The 20,801-nt window shown below is 36.8% G+C and overlaps 1 protein-coding gene and 1 long non-coding RNA gene across 4 annotated transcripts in view; both read right to left on the bottom strand.

Annotated features, from left to right (window-relative positions):
- LOC116724175 (netrin receptor UNC5D-like) overlaps nt 1-20,801 on the bottom strand; it is a 228,829-nt gene that overhangs the window by 37,689 nt on the left and 170,339 nt on the right. For 2 of the 3 annotated variants that reach the window (XM_032569633.1, XM_032569631.1), the window contains exons 7-10: nt 19,015-19,179; nt 18,679-18,711; nt 14,461-14,646; nt 9,901-10,050 (exon numbers count right to left, since the gene is read on the bottom strand). In XM_032569633.1, the coding sequence (XP_032425524.1) occupies nt 9,901-10,050; nt 14,461-14,646; nt 18,679-18,711; nt 19,015-19,179 (534 nt within the window). The remainder of the gene's footprint in view (nt 1-9,900; nt 10,051-14,460; nt 14,647-18,678; nt 18,712-19,014; nt 19,180-20,801) is intronic. The other variant, XM_032569632.1, reaches the window with a different exon arrangement.
- LOC116724177 (uncharacterized) lies at nt 6,087-8,884 on the bottom strand. Its single transcript, XR_004340115.1, has 3 exons — nt 7,864-8,884; nt 6,941-7,325; nt 6,087-6,362 (listed from the first exon to the last, which is right to left on the bottom strand). It is a non-coding gene; the product is annotated as an uncharacterized LOC116724177 (long non-coding RNA).

The following is a 20,801-nucleotide window of genomic DNA, read 5'->3' as shown; positions in this document are numbered from 1 at the left end:
AGATCGGCCATGTTGTGGTTTTCTGATATAGGATGTTGCTCCGAGCAACTTTGGAGGACAGAAAAACTCTGTCAACTCGTCAGTCCTCCACATCTGTTTTGTTCTTAGTCTTGTTTTATACTTTTCTTTTGACATCACTGAAGTTACCGATGAGGTCAATATCAATTATTTTTATTTAATAGTGTCAATGGATCTTTATTTGAAAGCCCAAATTATTTTTTAAGCATCTAACTCTAAATATATTTAAATATATTTAAAACGTCGGTCCATTGAACGGAAGAGCTCCAGACCAGCAGGGGGAGTCAATCACTACGCCCTCAGGATTGATTTCTTCGATGTCCAAAAGAAAGATGGAGAAAGGATGAAAAGGTGTGTTATACTTGTGTTTTTTAATGACATAGTCTTTTCTAATATTATACAGCACCAAAATAAACACATAAATAATAGTATGTACTCCAGACTCCCCCTAGTGACATGAAGCACTTCTGTTTTGTGAAGCTTTATTTGCAGCATTTCTAACTTTCTGTTTTTGCCATGTGTGAGTATTTTCCCTTTTGCTTCCATTTCCTGTGATTTTATCTGTGATTGCAGCATTTTTTTTGGTTTGCATTTGTCTTGTTGAATGTAGGTTTTTACTTCTATTTTTTTTCTAATTGCAAAATTTCTTGTTTGTAGCACATTCTGCTGTTGGCTGCTTGTTTTGCGCCTGGCAACCATTGTACAAAAATCCAACATAATGCTCAAACTGGTATTTTCAGGACTAAAATTAAAACGTCTTTTTAAATTACTTAAGTAGGAGCAGCATTCCTCCATAATAATGCTGCTTAAGTTAAAGTTGTAGTAAAATCACTCCTAGATGTACTTTTTTTCCAAACTGTTACTTATGTAAATGTAACTGAATAAATGTAACTAATTACTATTTACCATCGCCTGAGAGCAAATAAATTATCCATGTAAACAAAAGACCCTAATGTCAGAAGTCTTTATAGACAGAGAAATTGCCTGACAGTGAAACCCAAGGTTTATGAAGCTGATATGTGACTGGGGATATTTATTTTTTTTTTGGTGGTACACAACTTGTGACCAGTCAAGCATTTCTATCTGCAGAGTCGAGGTTTCTCAACCTGCCCCAGCTGATACTTCCAAATGCTTGTGGCTGAGCTGCTGCGGGTCATGAAATTGCAAGTATTTGAGAAATAAATTGCAGGTCACGTATTTTAATATCAGTTTTCTGGGCAGCGGTTTTGATGTGTGAGCTCCCGGGCCAGGTACCGCATGTTTTCTTGTTCGGTCATTATGTGCTTCTGCTGTTGCGGAGTGCAATTTATGTCTACTTGTTTACACTAACGTCAAAAGGGTAACACCCCACATAAGACAAAGACAGAGTGGAGTCACGCTGCTCAATCTGACCTCTAAAATTGTCTCAATAGAAGAGATTGGGTAGAAAGAGAGCAGTACAGCGTGTTATGTTGTGTTCTGACAAAGGAACAGCCACAGGAAATAGAAAGCCAATCATTGAAGAATTCTGCGCTTTTAAATCTCAGGGCATCATAAAAGCGGTCTGGTTATTATTAGGTCCTAACATTATTTAAATTGACTTCAGGTCTGCAGAAAATAATATTAGGCCAGAAGAAAGAAACTGTCAGAATCAAAGTCCAGCTTTACTGCTTTCATAGGAGGTAAGAGGCAAAATACCAGGAACATGCTGCTCCTGAAAGCACACGATTAACACATCAGCAGTCAGGTCTACCCTGGAAAAGGTGACCTGTTGGCTGTATCCTGGTCTGAAGAATACTGGTATGTCTTACCAAAGGCATAAGTAATTCAGTTGAATTAAATTTTGTTTACACAGCACCAATTCCCAACAAATATCATTTCAGGACGCTTTACTGAGCGAAACGTCACAAAGGACTGTGGGCTGGGAGACGACACGGAAACTGAAAGTGTTTTAACAGCAGCAGTTTCTCTTTTAGTTTCATCTAGGAGAGAAACGCGGCTAAACAGATAAGTTATGGGCCTGTAGGATGAAAAACAGAGTAGAGAGCACAGCTGGTAACAGAAATAGCGCAGAGACTAATGAAAGCAACTGTATCTCCCTATATAAAGCGTCACAAGGCTGTTTTTGAACAATTAAAAGTCCATCATTCTGTGGCGAGGAACATTAGGAACAGTTAGAGAAGCATCAATAGTCTTCCATTCCAGGAAATACATTCCAAAGGTAAGGTTGTATTATGCTTAGCGATATTGCAAAAAACCAAACAGGTTCATCTCACACTCCACAGACTTAGCTTTTAAAATCTTATTGCTTATGGATCAAAAAAGCTTTACAAAGTATGGCTCATGTGTAAGGAATTCCAAGTGAATGTCTCGTCTATAAAAAATTGCGGTTCAGATCTTAGGTACGCAAACAAATAATTGACGTCAACCTAACCTGCAATGCACTATACTGCTGAAGAGCAAATCACATTTTTCAACACAAACTAACTATTAAAAATGGGCACCTTCAGTCTGTCATAAACGCCTCTGTACACTAAGTTATTCTAAAGGCTAGCAGCTGGTTCATCTTTAGAGACATGATCTCCTACGCAGAAGCAATTCTGCCACAAAACGACAGAAAAAAGTAGAATCAGTGTGTTCCAATGGCCCAGTCAAAGTACTAGATCTCAACTTGATCAGAACTTAAGGGCCTTGCAGAAAGAATTGCATGCAGTACCTAAAAATCTGAAGCAATGTTACGAATGAATTCACATAAAACCCTACAGAAAATGGCCACACTAATTTACTGCTGCTAAAGGAGTTTCTACAAGTTGTTAGTTTTTCACACGTAGCATAGCGGGGGGTTTTTTTGTTTCACAGACATTGAGTGGAATCGGCTGTGTGATTTGGTATGCTCAAGGTTACATCTAAGCAATTTTAAAACCTTGTAAAGAACAGAAGCTGTGGCGCTGAAACAATGTGCTTCCTTTTCTTAGATATTTAGAACTTCAAGAAATTAGCTTGAACTTGTTAAAAAGGATGAAACATACCTCCTTTATGTGCAGTTAAGCTCATCTATTTAAAGGATGGATGAAAAAAAAAAGTCTGTGTGAGATAGAAGTGTTACTGTTAAAGGTGTAAGAAAAGGAGGTGTGCGTGCGTGTGTGTGTGTTTTATTAAGAATCAGAGACGGCTCTTTGCTCTGATAGAATTTGGCAGCTCGTTCCACCAACAGGGAACCGCAAATGAGAACAGTCTGTGCTCAGACTGCTTCGTGTTTAGAGACGGGCATCACCTGAGAGGAGCACGCTGTCATCTTTCAAAGATTTAAATAATTTCCCTATTCAATCTCAACTCATCTTACCGTTTCTTTTCAGAAATTTGCAAGAAAGGGAAATTTAGTAACGTCTATTCAACACAGAAGATCCCCAGCGGGGAGAATATAAAGTATGACCATGAAACTTGTAGTACGGCTCGTCTAAATGAGTCATTAAAAACCAAACAAAAGCATGTAATTTCTGATTTTTTGCTGAACATGTGTCAACAAATAAAGCTCTTTTAATATGCAAGTGTAAAATACACTAAAAGCATATTTATGGAAGTAAATATGTGCCATCAGAATTTGAATGAAAAATGCATCTGAAATTTGAATGTTGTATATTAGTGCTTACTTTTTCAGTGTTAAAATAAATTCAGAATATATTTTTAACCTAAAAAAAATTCAGTGTCATTATTTGTACATGGTTGCAATTTTCATTTATTAAAAAGATTCACATTCCTATTTCAAAGTGATCAAATTTTCAATATACATATTTTTCACAGTTTAAATTTTCAGTGTTAAAAAATTCAGCATATAAAAAATTCAACTTTTCAAAATTCGAATGCAATATTTTCATTGTCCTCCAATTCAACTTGCTCAAATTCGCTGTCTCAAATTCAACGTCTAAAAATTCGCTGCAAAAATGGCGAGGTTACTTCAGGTCACAGACATTAGCAATGGATGTCAGATTCCAGGACCCAGCTGATCACGTGACACAACCGTCATATTGAAGAAATACCAGCATCGCCGAGGCTGGCGACCATGGAGGCGAATGAAAACCCAACGGTGAGTTTAATGCTTTCATATTTCTGTATTATATTTTATTTTGCGCATGAAGTTTGATACATTATCTTAAATCTTGATTTAAAACACGGGTTGGGCCGTTGTTAATCTTACACCATGTAGTGCTAGCATATTACGTCTTGCTACCTCCTAGCCCCCCCAGCCCCTCACCCAATTTACCCCGTTTTATTTCAAAAAGAAATACCACTTGCGCCAAGTCTAGAATCTTGAAAGAGAACTGATGGGTGGCGACTTTCTGGGTTGTTTGATGTTGTCTTAGGTGAGACTGAGACAGGCAGTCTTAGTAAAGTGTAATTTTTCAGGAGATGCTACCGCTAATGTACTAAGCTAATATGGCTGCCTTGTATGCTTCAAGGAGGGGCTGTGAACACTACCGACATTAATTATAACCACAACCCCATTCTGTTCAGCTACTGTATTGTTCAGGTGACTTCATTTATGAATTAATTAAGAAATTTATTGTCATTACAACATCATCCAAAATACTGCTTCTCTTATCTGACAAGTGTTGATATACAATATTAATTTACATTATTTTTACTTTGCGGTATAAAACCTCGTTCTGTTACCTAGCAACACTATAAACAACTCCCTTTGTTTTTTCAATTGATTTTAACTCATTTTCAAGAAAAATATATGCTTGTAAGTACATTTGTTAACTTATTTTAGATTAAATATCATAATTTAATTTATATTACTGTGATTTCTCAATACTGACCTACTGATTTCAAAATACTTTTTTATTTTACTGACAATTTTTTTGACATGTTTTTTTTTTTTTCTCTTTTCAAGGAATTTTTGCTGGATCATATTTTTGATAGACTCCATGATCGTTTGGAGCATGTTCTTGAACGTATGCCCCTGGATCTCCTGGACTTTATCTGCACTCAAGAACTAGTTTTTTTAAAATCCAGAATCAGTTAGGATCGCCACCACAGCTAGAGGATCGGACTGACGTTTCCTTCTGTGCAGTCCCGTTCTGTTTAGGATCCTGCTCAGAGTGTACATGTTATTATTGGTTCCAACCACAGTGCAAAGCAGCATCCGTATCTCTGTGTTTTAGACTAAACATGAAGGGAAACTTGTCCAAGTCCTGTTAGCCACTGTACTAGCCTAGCATAATACTGCCACTTCCTGGACATAAAATTATCACGTTTATACAAGATGCGTATCATGTTTTAACAAGATAACTATCACATTTCAATAAGATACGTATGACGTTATAACGTGATAGCGCTCGATTTTTTCCCCCTGGATTATAGCAATAAGCTTCCATACCAGTTTCAAAATTCACCAGTTATGAAATGTAAAGCAAAATGCTGATCATGTTACCACAAAGGTGAATTTTAGTGTCTTTATGGTAGACATGTTTAAGAACTAAAATGTTCTAAATTTGTAATTTGATTGTTTTTTCTTTACTCAAAAGAAACCTAGTAGGTACATTTGTACATTGTTCTAGGACTTTAAATTTCTTGCATTATAAGAATCAGAAAAAAGTTTTGTTTGTCTTATGTAATTTATTTTCTAATACTTCAAGCATGTATGAACTCATCTAAGTACATTCAATAAAATTTTGCATAAAAAACAATTTCAGTTTCATATTTAAAACTGCCTGTATAAACAGTACAGACTCAGAGAAATGAAATACCTACTCTGAACATTGTGTCATTCTAGTTCCTCTAGTTTTGAATGTGACAAAACTAGAGGAACTAGAGTAACACGGTACTCTAATGAATAATACATATGATTACTATGTATCATATGTATTACATAGTAATCATTCATCCATATGAATACATTGTATGTATTCATATGGATGAATACATTCATATGTATCAAATTCATATTCAATACAATATGAATTCAATACATTCATATGTATTGAATCACGTTCAATACATGTGATTATATGTAATCATCTGACAAAATCAGAAAATTGAATTGATTCTACATTTCAACAAAACTTTCATTTGAACAAAGCTGCTTCACAAACAGAACTGCTACAGCTTAAATGTAGATTTTTTTTTTTTTTACAGGTCGATCATTCAAAGCAAGCCAAAGCCAGTTTGCGTAGAGGAAATGCAAGCTAAAAACTCATCACTGAAAGATTTGTAACTCCTGTAGTGACAAGGAATTCTTAGCGTTTCGTAGCAAGTGGCAGCTGTTGGGTAGTTTCCATGAACTATCTCCACAGACAGACTTGATGGCAGATTTTCCCATCCGGTCCAGAATTTCATCATGTCTTTCAGTTCAGGTGGTGTGGCTGTGGAAGAGAACAAAGCCACAATCACATTTTCAATTCTAATTTACCATACATCCGCAACTTATGGATAACGTTGTATGTTTGTAAGACTAAAGTAACTGGAAATATTCAAGACAGTTTTACTTTTTATTAAAATCCACATCAGTTCTGGAACCACATGTTGAGATAGAGCTAGACTACACAGAGAGAACACACAAACATGCATGCAATTCAACTGTTTGAATTTTGAGCTAAGATTAAAACTGAATTGTGAGGTACCACTGCAAGCAACTAAGAGAAGAATTCTCCTACAGCAGGGGTGTCAAACTCCAGTCCTCGAGGGCTGCAGTCCTGCAGTTTTTAGATGTGCCACAGGTACAAAACACTGGATTGAAATGGCTTCATTACCTCCTCCTTGTGTAGATCAGTTCTCCAGAACCTTAATGACCTAATTATTCTATTCAGGTGGTGCAGCAGAGGCACATCTAGAAGTTGCAGGACTGCGGCCCTCGAGGACTGAAGTTTGAGACCCCTGTCCTACAGGGATGTTTCATTGAAAAGTTATCTGAAAATCTCCAATCAGACACTGGTAACATTACCATTTGCAATTAACTGTTTCAGATATCCTGAAATGCGGCATCTGGTTTCCTTTGAGCAGTCGTCATCTTCATCACTTCCGTCATCTGTTTCTGGCCAAGTGATATGCTGAAGTACCACTTAAGTTTAGTAGAAAAAACTAATTGCGTTGTGTTTAACAGAAGTTTGCAAAGAAAATGTTTTATATAAAAGGCATTTCATTAAAACAATAACAGATGCAGCACCATAATTCCAGTTATTTAAATATACCTCTGGACACAGGGAGGCTTCCTCCAGTGGAAAAAGCAGCGGTACAGCATCAGGCCGCCGAGTTACCAGTGACCATATTGGGATTTCTTTCAAGCCTCGTCTAAGCTGCTTTATTTGTCTTGCGACACGTCCAAGAACCTAATTTAGAAAATGGTAATAGTTTATTTCTAAACAACTCATTTCATTACAGTCATTGTGCTGCTCTGGTAATTGAAACTAATAACAGGGATCAAAGCAGTATACAGTAAAACACAATGTGTATAAAAAATGTAATTCATGTGACACTGAAGATATGACAATCTTTACAATTAACAACTAATGTAAAAAGATTAATCTTTAAAAGTGAATCACTTGAGTTTTGCAAGACCTCAGAGAAAGTATGAGACTGTTCCTCAGATAGGAGCTTAAGCTTAAAAAGCTGTCATTTGTCTAAGGCAATCTAAAGAAACTGAAATAAAACAATTTGTTTGAAAGATTCTACCTCTTACCTTTGATTAGGTTTATAGAAAACACTTAAGATAAATTGGTACCAGACTATTTCAAAAATGTTAAAACAATGGCAAACCTGCACAATTCTTTATCCTTCTGTGTATCAAAATTGGATTTTAAATAAAATGTCATTTAAAACATAAGTTAAAGAAAAAAATACATGCAGTAGAAATGAATGCTGACTCACTGCATGAAGTAACAGCTTCTCAAAAAGCCACTTCCTATTGTTCTCTGTGGGGCAAAGAAGGTCCCATGAATATGCCAAGCTCTGTACTCTTTCCATTTGAGTATCAAAGAGCCTGGATTCTCCTTCGAGCTGCAAAAGACATCACAAATGACTCAGAGGGAAAAAAAAGCAAGAAAGAAAATAATGTAAATTAATATTGTATATCAACACTTGTCAGATAAGAGAAGCAGTATTTTGGATGATGTTGTAATGACAATAAATTTCTTAATTAATTCATAAATGAAGTCACCTGAACAATACAGTAGCTGAACAGAATGGGGTTGTGGTTATAATTAATGTCGGTAGTGTTCACAGCCCCTCCTTGAAGCATACAAGGCAGCCATATTAGCTTAGTACATTAGCGGTAGCATCTCCTGAAAAATTACACTTTACTAAGACTGCCTGTCTCAGTCTCACCTAAGACAACATCAAACAACCCAGAAAGTCGCCACCCATCAGTTCTCTTTCAAGATTCTAGACTTGGCGCAAGTGGTATTTCTTTTTGAAATAAAACGGGGTAAATTGGGTGAGGGGCTGGGGGGGCTAGGAGGTAGCAAGACGTAATATGCTAGCACTACATGGTGTAAGATTAACAACGGCCCAACCCGTGTTTTAAATCAAGATTTAAGATAATGTATCAAACTTCATGCGCAAAATAAAATATAATACAGAAATATGAAAGCATTAAACTCACCGTTGGGTTTTCATTCGCCTCCATGGTCGCCAGCCTCGGCGATGCTGGTATTTCTTCAATATGACGGTTGTGTCACGTGATCAGCTGGGTCCTGGAATCTGACATCCATTGCTAATGTCTGTGACCTGAAGTAACCTCGCCATTTTTGCAGCGAATTTTTAGACGTTGAATTTGAGACAGCGAATTTGAGCAAGTTGAATTGGAGGACAATGAAAATATTGCATTCGAATTTTGAAAAGTTGAATTTTTTATATGCTGAATTTTTTAACACTGAAAATTTAAACTGTGAAAAATATGTATATTGAAAATTTGATCACTTTGAAATAGGAATGTGAATCTTTTTAATAAATGAAAATTGCAACCATGTACAAATAATGACACTGAATTTTTTTTTCATGTACAAATAATGACACTGAATTTTTTTTAGATTAAAAATATATTCTGAATTTATTTTAACACTGAAAAAGTAAGCACTAATATACAACATTCAAATTTCAGATGCATTTTTTATTCAAATTCTGATGGCACATATTTACTTCCATACATATTACAGTCTCTCTGTAATATGTTGTGATTTAATTAATTAATTTTTTTTTTTTTTGTGATTGTTGCGGCCTAAAATTACTTACTTTTTCAAAAAGTAGCAAGTTTTAAAAGCTTTACTTTTGCCATAACCTGGCAGTTGACAAAAAAGTTTACATTGTTGCACATAACCTTTGCAAGAAAGACTTTTGACAATTTCAACATAGTTAATATTTAAAGTGAAAATAACATTTACAAGTACGTTCTTGAAATAGCTCCCTTAATGCAAATAAAATCATGTCACAAAGAGTTGTCAAAGTGCAAAAAAACCAAAAACATATTGCTCAAGTTAACAAGACAGAAAATTTCTAAATGGTTACTGCAAAAACAAAGAAGCAAATGTTACTGTTTAGCATCTTGTAAGTTTGGCTTTTTAGACACATCATGAAACAGGAGGTTGAGTTGAGAAGAGGGCTAAAGGGATTGGTTAAAATTCACCCAAGTTGCAGTGATTGGTCAGAAAAGAACAAAATACAAAAAACGTTAAGGGGATTGGTCAGATTTAAGGAAAAGTTGCAATGATTGCAAGTCTGAATGATGACTGAATTTGCATTAATAGTTGTGACTGCAACTTCCTGGAGGGACTGATGTTAGCACTAACATATCAGGGAACACGAACTGGAGAATCAGTTTGTTATGGATGAAAAGTTTCTTTAGAGACAAAATAAAATATATTCAAAGAAAGGAGAATAAATCTCCTACTACTAGTTGAGCTTTCTAACCTTTCGCCTTCAGATCTGGCAGCGGGTCAAGGAGTGAGTGCTCGGCCATTAACTCCTTGTCAATGGAGTCCTGGAAACATATGGGGCTGGTATATGTACGAGACACTGTGAGATCCGGCTGCATGGATGAGTTCATGAGCAGGGGGTTTGCTGAAAAACACACAGAGAAAGAGTGAATTGTTGACAGCAGATAGATTTCTTTTAAAGACATTTCAACACATTGACACTTTAGACAAGAGGGTTGTTATTACCAACTTATATAATCTGAGTGCATATCAATATAATGTAGTTGTTTTTTTTCATTGTGTGGAAATGACTATCATTTCAAGAATGTCATGCATTTACAGAAATAATGTCTTGCTTAGCAATGACAAACAGGAGCAGCAGGTGGTGTTATCTGATAATCAACTTTCAAAACAGCTATAAAAACTTACGTATTTGCATTTAAATAGTAATAACGTCAGGGCATAAAGGAGAGGATACCTCCATTGAAAGATGTACTGACTTACTCCAGCCAACAACAACAACACCCCCAGGTAGCACATGATTGTGAAATGAAAGGGAAGTGCATGTTTTCTTTATATCTGCTTCAAATAAAAGATGAGGAGGGCATTTATATTTGAAATGTCTGTTGTTCAGCGGGATTCATAATTTCCGAACAGAGGAACTCTGGTACAGCGGCAGAGAAACCCTGTGACCGTAACACAGAGCTGTTTAAATGCTTTCATCAGTGACAATAAAACCATAAGTGATGCACATGGATGGTCAATGAATTATACAATGGACCGGTAGAACGTAGCTCCAAACTGTTCTCGGACTTTCGTCTAGTCACGGATGTTTCTCATAGAGCACATGTCAAATTTTCAGTGGAAAAAATGTCGCGTGGGAGGTGCAATGCTACTTGACAAAGCTACTGGCTAGCATTGGCAAAGCAGCCAGTCCAGGAGCGCCTGGACAGTCATTTTCCTCAGCGTTGATCGGCTGCATCCCCAAAACTGTTTTTAGAGGGAGTCTCAATTTTTTACGGATTTTAGCTAATCACAGACCACTGTGGTCCTTTAGTCCCACGAATACCACAAGTCTTAACTTGCACAAGTTAAAGCAATTAGCTTAAGAGATGATGTTGCAGAATCTAACTTGTGATCTTCTATAGTGGCAGAATCATGTCAAAGTGCTGTGAGTGTAAATGAGATTCTGTGAAAGAAAAAATGATTTCAGGGAAAGGGGATTAAGCGAGCATAAAATATAAAATTAGACTAAATGTTTTTAGCTGTAAAGTAAAAATGTTCAGTGGGTATGAACACCTATACAAACAATGGTGTGACTTAATACTTTTACGGCAAAGTCTGTTCAAAGAGCACATAGAAGATGGGATTGTTTGCTAAAAAGGAATTGGATTCTTCTTTTTATTTGACAGATTTGATAAAATAACATTTTATTTTACGTAAAATGACAACAGAAGAAATGGGCTGAAGTAAGAAATAAAATTTCAGACACAAGCTCAGCAAAGTTTATGTCGGTGTAATATGTTCGACCGACAGGAAAAAAAAAGAAAAGAAAAACTGTAACTGATTGCTGTGATTTTACTTGTAGCAGCATATAACTGAGTGACATATCAGGAGGGGAGCACATGCAGGATATTATGAAGGTTCTAACACAAGGAGCAGAGACCAAGATTAAAGCCTTCTCTGCCACCTGTGGTGTTATCAAAATGAACTGTATTATGCCTGGCTGAGGGCTCCTGCTGTGGCCAACCATAATGCCTGTATGAAAAAAACAAACAAAAAAAACCACACAGACCAAGCCAGAACACTCTAATGTTTTTGCATTTGCAACATGAACATTTCATCCCTGAACTTCACAAAAAAAGAAATTGGAAACACTAATAAACTGATTTTTTATTCTGCTACAATGAATAATTGATTGAGGTGTTGTCGAACTTAGGATGATAAGTTCAAAAAAAGCGCCGTACTCTAAACATAAGCCTTTTTTCTACCATGTTGATTAATGAACGCCGCGGTAGGAGAACAAATATCTAAGTAATAATAGATAAGAGTGAAATTACACAGATTCTTTATATGTTTTACCGTTTGTTTCAACAAAGTTTTATTAGTCGGGCCGTGGCGTTGGTTCCAATAAGATTCAAAAAGCCCTGAATGTTTTATAGATTAAGCCACATTATATCGGTCATTTTAACTCCAACTCAGACATTAAGAATCTCCAAAAGCCTTGCAGTAAACAAACTGAAAAAATAAAAACTGTCATTCTCATCCCGGCTCCTACAGCATTTTAAAAATTGATGCCCATTAGTTATGTCATAACACAAAGAAATGAATGTATAATTCATGACATTACATGAATGCATACACTGTATGGACTGTGTGGATGGTGCTTTCATTCAGATACATTAGCATCAATATTTCAGCATTTTTTATGGTTTTCAAATTAAAATAAATACCAACATGAAAAGGACAAAATCTTTCATCCTTTGCAAAAGTAATCTCTGCTCCACTGTTAATCTTTGGGAAAGTAAAGAGCTAGTGATGATGTGTTTTGTGTTTGTTTCTTACAAAGCCAATCTGCAAGAGTGACATTTTTCTGTCTTTTTGTGTTCTTCTGCTATTTGAAGGGAAATGACATTTTTCATAATGTCTATGCAGCCAAAGAATGACATTCAGAATGCAATATGCTCTCACTTTATTTAGAAGGAACAAAACAGATTTGATTGGAGGGTTTTTTGTTTATGGCTCATTCAAATCATAAAACCAGTTAGCATACTAGATGACTGCCTGGATTTTATTTTTATGCATCACATGTCGAAGTCACGAAATGTATAATTTTGACAATACCAACAATTCGCAGCTTTATTTTCCACTATTTTCCTTTTTTACTCTCCTGATTTCTGAAAGTTAGGTAACAAGTAGAAAACCAACTGCGTTTGAGTTCACGTTGCACAGGAAAGTCAAACCCTATGTGCTAGAGCACAGAGCTGTGAAAATTATTTGTATGCGTTTTATTTCATGTGTTTTTGTGGTTTTGCTACATACATAAATGTCCAGGACCACCTGTATTTCCATTACATATGTGTGCAAAACCTTTATATTTTGCTAATGTCAAAAAATCTCTATTTCATAATTAAAGTGTTTCCATTAAATGAGAAACAAAATTAAAATCACATGTGAAAAAGGTGTTCATGCATTAGGTCATTAAAAAACATCATCCTTAATCTACTCCCTGTCATCTTCTTCGTGGTTTAGGTCAGTGGCAACATCCACCTGTTGATCATGTGACCTGTGGGATGCAAAAAGGTGTTTCCACTGCAGTTGAACCAATTTTGATACAGCTGAAAAACTACTTCATTATACTACCAAAAGCTTTTAGAGAAAAATATGAGTTGGTTTTTTTTAATTGCCGTGTTCCCATTAAGCAAATTTATTTTTGAAATGTAAAAATGTGCAATTTCATGATCAATAGAAAAGCATCTATTGTCAAAGTTTAGCATAAGATAAAGATGATCTGTGTAAAGAGCATTTTTTCCAATGAAGTGGCCCACACCGACCTGGCCGTATGTAAAAAATAATTGAACCTAAATTTAACAACTAGGTTTCCCCCTTGGTGGCAAATGGTGACATCAAAAATTTGTGACAACTGGCAATAAGTTTTGTGCATATCTATGGAGGAGTTAGGCAGAATCAGCCATACTGACAGCTGTTCAAATTCATACCTTGGCCTTTTCATCAAATTTTAGAGCATCTTGACTAGGCCCCTCTAGACAGTTTTTTTTTTGCTTTTCATCTTCGTCCTGCTGCATTATCTAGGAAGGTTTGAGCTTAAAAAAATGACGTCCAGATGTTCAACAGCAGGATTTTCTGATAAGTAAATAAATGTATGGTTCCATCAATTACTGCAAGTTGTCCAGGTTGTGGTTAACTAGACCAGAACCAGTTGACCAGCGTAGTACCCATGATGTTTTTTGTCTGAAATTCTTTGTTAGTAGCAGGGTGCATGTGTTTCAAAAACTAACATTTTTGTCTCGTCTAACAGATGGATATTTTTTATCCTGTTTGGTCGGTAGCTGTTTTGGTCTCCCATAGTTGCCATTTTTGTCCAATTGAATCATTAACAATGACCCTAACGAATGTCCTTGTTGGTGAGGACTGCTAGGCTTTATATGTTATTCAGCGTTCCAATCTCAGTGAATCATCGATGCGGCATTGAAGTAATTTTAGGTGGCTGATCATCCTTGAGAAGATGAACGGGCGAGCATGACTAAAACTACCAAGACATCATTCAAAACCTAAGGTTTGATACATATCTCTGCTTATTTTAAGTGGCTATAAAAACATCTAACAGGTTTTAAAGTTATTTTGGCATATATCATGTAGACTAGTTCACACTCAGAAGTTTGCGTGTCTAGTTTTTGGAAAGCAAGTTGGAATTAGCAGGTAAAATCTAAAACAAAGCTGGAAATTATTTTTTTTGCATCCGACAGTGGAAGTCTCGTAGGTGAAGGTTTAGTTTGAGCTGACTTATCCCTGTGAGACTCGGTCACTGGCTTACCTTGACGGGACGTCTTGAAGCTGAAAGACTGGAAGCCCCCAGTGAGGGCAGAGGAGTCGATGACATCGACCCCGTACTCACTTTGGCTCCGCCGATACAGAGTGACGGCGACGATCAGCAGCACCACGGTCACCACTCCCGCAGCCAAGCCTGAGTACAGGGCCACATCACTGGTTCTTTCCACTCCTTCGAAGGTTAGAAGGGAAAAGTTAGACTTTCTGTCACAGTCTGGGAAATGTTATTGTGTCTAATTAAGACGCAAGAAGCAGCTTCTTCCCTTAGAAGCCCAAGAATCCGTGTTGCTAAAGAATATTAAAGTTGTGGAAGTCGGTGGGAGGCAAATCTACCTCTGTTCCAAACTACATGAGAGCCTTTTTGTTTTCTTTCCACTGCCTGCCTCCTGATGCACAATTTTATTGTTCCTTTCTGCAGAGTTAAGACTACTAATGAGGAACCTCGGAAGGAAGGCGATTATAATCAACCCAACACCTGACTGTCATTTCAAACACCGCTTGGCTCTGGTGGTGGAGGCTCTCTGCTTTCCACTGGGATAATGTGACAAAACCAATTCATTAAATTAGCTCATCGGCGACGATTACGCTCTATCTGCTCCCGCCAGTATTGCGGCGTCCAACTCCACAAAGAAAAAGAGCGAGAGGAAAACAGAAGCTGCTAGCTTGTTCTTGAAAGATAATGAGATCTTTGCTAAAAACAGGACATGCTGAGAAATCCTCTAAGTAGCCTGAAGCTCAAAGGGAAGAAAATTGACAAAATATGCAAAGCGGTATTAGCAGCTACAGTGGCAGGTTAATTGAGGGCTCAGGAAAGTTACGGAAGCCTGAATGCATTTTTCTTACCGTTGGTGACAAATGAAAATACTGATTGTTGTTAAAGGACAAGTAAGGAGAACACGAGCTTCTGGCTCCGTATGGATCAAAATGACACTGCAGCAAATTCCTCATTTCCCTAAACAGCAATTAAGCATAAACCAGTGACTTTGCAGTGGATTTCCACCGACAGGTGTGACCTGGCACACCAAACCGGATGAAGTCAAAATTAAGAGATTTATTAAAGGGGAGCTACGTATTGACACAAGATGCTTTAAATGCTGCTTTTAACAGCAGCCTGCTTAGTTATCTATCCTACAAGGCAAATAAATGTCAGAAAGATCAGAATATCAATGAATTGTCTCAATTTAAAATGTGGGGATTCCACTTGGAGTTAGTTTCCAGACTCACATGTATTAAAGGGATTTATTTGTTAAACTAATGTAGGGCTATATTTTATTTTTTGGTCTATATTCTTCACGTTGCCACAATTGTGGGGTGTATGCTATGTTTTAACAATCAGGCTGAGGCACCATTATTAAGAAAAAGCACCAACTTGAAACACACCTGGTTCCACATTCAGGTGAATTTTCATACATCACTGATAACTATGTTTTTCCTTTTGTATTATTTTATAGCTGAAACATCCTAGTATCCTTTTCTTTGCATCAATATATTACTGGACAAACCTTCACTAAGGCAGTGAAAAGTAATCTATTTTATATGTTTCATCAGTAAATCATAATTTGCCCTCGTTGGAAGTTCCTATAATAACAAGGTGACTTTATTTAATCTAACATCATAAGTGATCGCTGTAAAAGTATGACATTGGTTGCGTATGTTTGCATTATTTTCCTTCTTGATGTGAGCACTGTAAAGGATGTTAGGTCCATGATGCTTACTGAAGCACAAAACACAAAAGAATCACATGTTCTCAATTTTTTTAAATTCTCATTGTTATCCAATGGAAACTGGTCTTGTTGATGGGATCTAAACCTCAACTCATAGTATAAAACAATATAGGTGCTAAATTCAGATAGATTGCACTGGGACATAGGATGCTCCTCTGCTAGAAGCAAGCTTAACAAGCTGTTATTGATTCCTTGTGGGAAAACAAAAAGATATGTGACTTAATATGTCTGAATGTATTGTATAAATGATTATCAATACTGCAGCAAATTCCAGCATTTGTTATTTCTTTTTGATATTATTGAGAAGAAAAAAATATCAAGACTAGAGAGTGCAGCGCATATTGATTCATTAAAATATCTTATATAAGGAAATAATAAAAGACTAAGTGCATTTGTGAACGGATGTGCAAGCTCAGCTTCTACCTCTTCATTTGTCGAGTGTCGCACAAAAAACCCCCCCAAGTAATCCATGAACCCTTCGTCCTCCGCCTATGACTCAGAAACAACTGGGACATTGCACCCCTTGGAAATTTAGGATTAAGAGCAAAGACTGATGACAATGGGTAAAACTGGATTAAGTCTTATTAATGATTACATATGATCCAAAAGAAGTCCTGATGACAGTAATTTCCCAGCCAACTAAAACTGCTGCTCATAGTAATCCCAGTAGGATCAAGAAGCAGTATGGCAGGGATCCAATGTTTAGTCTGTTGAATACATTTATGGATGATTATAGCTTAGCAAAATTGTAAAAAAAAAAAAAAAAAAGGAAAAATTATGTCTTGCATTTGGGGCAAGAAAAAAATAGCTCCACCTTAGCATTTAGTTTGCAGTGTTGTTTCACATTATCCTAAAGCACACGTCAAAGGACGTTATGAGTGGTTGTTTTTTTTAAGAATGTACTGACCATACAAAATACCTACACATAACTACTAAATGCAGCATTTAAAACAATTGAAATCAACATGGAAAATATGTTAAAACTTATGGTTCTCAAGAATATTATGATGAAAAATGTCCAAACAGTGCTACTGTTTATATAGTTGTATTAAAAAAAAAGAACAAAAAGTTCCTCTAGGGGTGTAAAGATTTCCCTTTTCCTGCCATGATTTCCACTGTAAAAAGGATGCTCCTCTCTAAAGTCCTGCGGGCGAAACATTCCCCGATAAAAGAACAATCTCCAATCCTCTATTGTCAATTCACAGAGGATTCAAGTCGATGGAGGTCCAAGACTCTGAGGAGGATCGATTTGGAGGCCCAGTCTACCTGGTAACTCACCATTTCCTAATTGTGCATTACTTCCTGTTCAGATCAACCTATCTCCTTCACAGAGTCTGATCTGAACGCCAATCCTCGTGTGAAACTGCTGATCAAATCTTAGATTTTGATTATTGTCAATAAAATTCACGCAGACTTTTCTGTGGACTAAGTTTTGGGTCAGATTTGAACTAGAACTTTTACAGCAGAGAGAAAAGCAGACATTTCTGAACAACCCTAACCTCAAAATTTACAATCATTGTCCTGAGTTATAAATACAGAGACAGTTGTAGTAATGAGAGTTGTATTTGCACTTCTGGCAGTCTGTATTAAGATAACTCTTCACACGTAAGGAAATTGGTTACTTTATGCCTCACTAGAATGTGAATGCAGAAAAACAAATTACTATTAGCTTGTGATGCTAGGGGTTGTTGGCAATTCAGGAAAAAAAAACCTGGCAAATGTGACAATTTTTTTTTTAAATTGCATCCTGAAGTTGTTGAAACTTTGTATATATATTATTTCTTGATTCAGGTTCTGACATCAGAAGTAAACAGAACATAAGCAGAAACAGGAACTTTTTTTTAAACACTCTTCTTGATCTATTTTTTAAAGCTCAATCTGTTTGAACTAATCTTTCTTTGGCCGATTTGCTTTATTAGCTGTATATTCCAGTTAATTGGCCGTTTCTGTGAATAAGTGATTCCAAAATTTCCTCTGAGGACCAATGAAAGCAATCCAATTACCACCAGCAGTAGTCTTAATACTTTTTTTTAAGTCTAATACAATGTTAACTTCGATCAATGATTTTAGACTCTAAATGAATCAGTTAAAAGGATGCGCTTACTCCTCACAGGTGTGTGTTTGTGGTGTGGATTTAACTACATTAACACGCTGAGATATTTATTTAAGCCCTTTTAGACTATTGTCGCAGATTAACCTCTGGTCATAAAAAAGCTTAATGCTGGTCAATGGATATTTGCATATTGGAAATCAAACTTCCTGACCAGTTAGTGGTCAGAGGTATGCCTTATTTTTATTTTAAATACCTAAATGTATAGATCATTTTGTAGGTAGAATTTTAACCAATTTCGGACAGTAATCCATTAACAGCAGATCAAAATACTCTAATCTGTCAGATACATTTTTTGTCAGTGAGTGGAGTTGACGTTAGAAGTTTAAAATTTATTTGAAAGTTTGGATGACATGAGGGAAAAACTCACCCTGTGGCTTTGCGTCATGGAGCAACTTCCGATCTGCAGGCAGACAAACAAATTAATTTCAGAGTTTGCAGTACGTTTGGAGCGTCGGTTCATTGTGCACGCGTCCCTGCCTGAACACACTGTGCTTAATGTAAGTCAAGTGGATGAATAATGAAGACGGATGAGGGTGTTGGTAATGAGCATGATTATAATGATGATCATGATCCAGCCTGCTCTGCCAAAGATGATAAACATTTAATGTATAATGACACAGTCTTTAAGCATCATGCTTACAGACAGTAATGATCCCCAACTGCCTTTTTTTTTTTTACTTCGTAAGCAGATGACGTTACCCACTCTGTGTGCAAAGGCCGCCCGTGCAGTTTTCCGCTGCCGAAGCCGCGCCGTCGCAGAGCCGTCCTCCATGTTTGGGCTCTGGAGCCGTGCACTCTCTGGCGTGCTGCCTGTCGCAGTCGGAACTACACACAGACCACTCGCTCCACTCCCCCCAGCCTCCATCGACTGAGCGATAAAATGCAGGCAGGAAAGAAAAAAATACATATCATTAGCATAAGGAATTGACAGAACAGACGAGCAAACACAAATGCTACTCACAGAAGAATAAAGCTGTGTTTTTCCTCTCGTGAGTACAGATTCCACTCCAAGTTGACTCTCTCAAAAGTTGTTTGATTCTTTAAGGGAAACACTTTTAAAGTAACCGCTGCGGTACTTACAACGGCTCCTTCCAACGGCCTGTCAAAATACTTTCGGAGTCTTCTCGACTCGGAGCACAGAGACTCTGTTTGTGCCATATCCAATCAAGTCTCCTTCCCGCCTCCAAATGTTCTGTAAGCTCCCTTCCTCCCGCTGATCTCATGAACCCTTTTTATGTCTCCAGACATGAGAAAGAACTCCTCCCAAGAGTGAGAGCGCTGGCTTCCCTGATAGCCAGTTTTATTGAATGTGATAGATGTTTTCTTCAAACCGTACAGTGGTTGAAATCCTACAGTTTGGGATTTATTCAAACACGTCAGCAGAGCAGATGAAGCGTTAGTTGTAGAAGTCGGAAGTTGCTCCGCTGTTGTGGTTGTCTATGTTTTCCAGGTTTCTTTATTTTAATTGTGCTTTCGGTTTCAGACACAGGCCAATTAAGTTCAGGCCAAAAGCTGCCCAAAGATTTTTAAACTACCATCATATTGTGTGAGACAGTACTTCTCTTTGTTTTGCTTTTATTGCACTGAAAAAGGAGAATGAAGTGCCAACTTAAAAAAATTGTGTTAATTGGTCATAAGTAATATAAAGAGGTTTGTCAAACTTAACTTATTTACGCATGTTTAACTTTAACTAAAATGAACTAGAATAAACTTATTTTGATGACTTGTGATTAAAATAAACATATTTAAATATGCTGGGTTACTTGGTCTCCTTTTTCAGTGTATTGAGGCCACCTTGCCTTTAAGGACATGTTAAAACTGTGAGCTGTTTAACTCACAGCCTAAAACTTAAACTTAGTAAGTAAGTTTAAGACTTTTATTTGTTTAATTTTTTTAGGCATGGAAAAAATAAACACATTTAAAAAGAATATTTACAGTTTTTCTTTGCTTCACAATGCAAAGAAACAAACTGTTTCCTGTTTCTCATAATTCCATCCATCCATTTTCTAACACCCTTTTCCCTAGTGGGGTCAGGAGGGGAAAGTTTGCCAGAGACAGACAGGACACACAACCATGCACACACACACACACACACCTAAGGAGAATTTAGAGAGACCAATTAACCTGACTGTCGTGTTTTTGGACTGTGGGAGGAAGCCGGAGTACCTGGAGAGAACCAGGTACATACATGCACAGGGAGAACATGCAAACCATGCAGAAAGATCCCAGGCCGGGAATCGAACCCAGGACCAGGCAACAGCTCTACCAACTGCACCACTGTGCAGCCCTCTCATAATTCCCTTTCTACCAAATGTTTTTTTTGAGCACACACTGTTGCCATTTTCTGAGAAAAAATATTTTGGGCTTTCATTAGTATAATAATCACCCTCAAAGGTAACAAAAATAAGTGTGTTGAAGTGTATCACTATGTGAAGTGCATTTATGTAATGCAGGTTTGCCTTTTTATATTATATTTTTGGAAAAAAATAA

This window comes from Xiphophorus hellerii, chromosome 8 (genome assembly GCF_003331165.1).
Source record: "Xiphophorus hellerii strain 12219 chromosome 8, Xiphophorus_hellerii-4.1, whole genome shotgun sequence".
Classification (NCBI taxonomy): Eukaryota; Metazoa; Chordata; class Actinopteri; order Cyprinodontiformes; family Poeciliidae; genus Xiphophorus; species Xiphophorus hellerii.
This window is presented reverse-complemented; position numbering and strand designations above follow the sequence as displayed.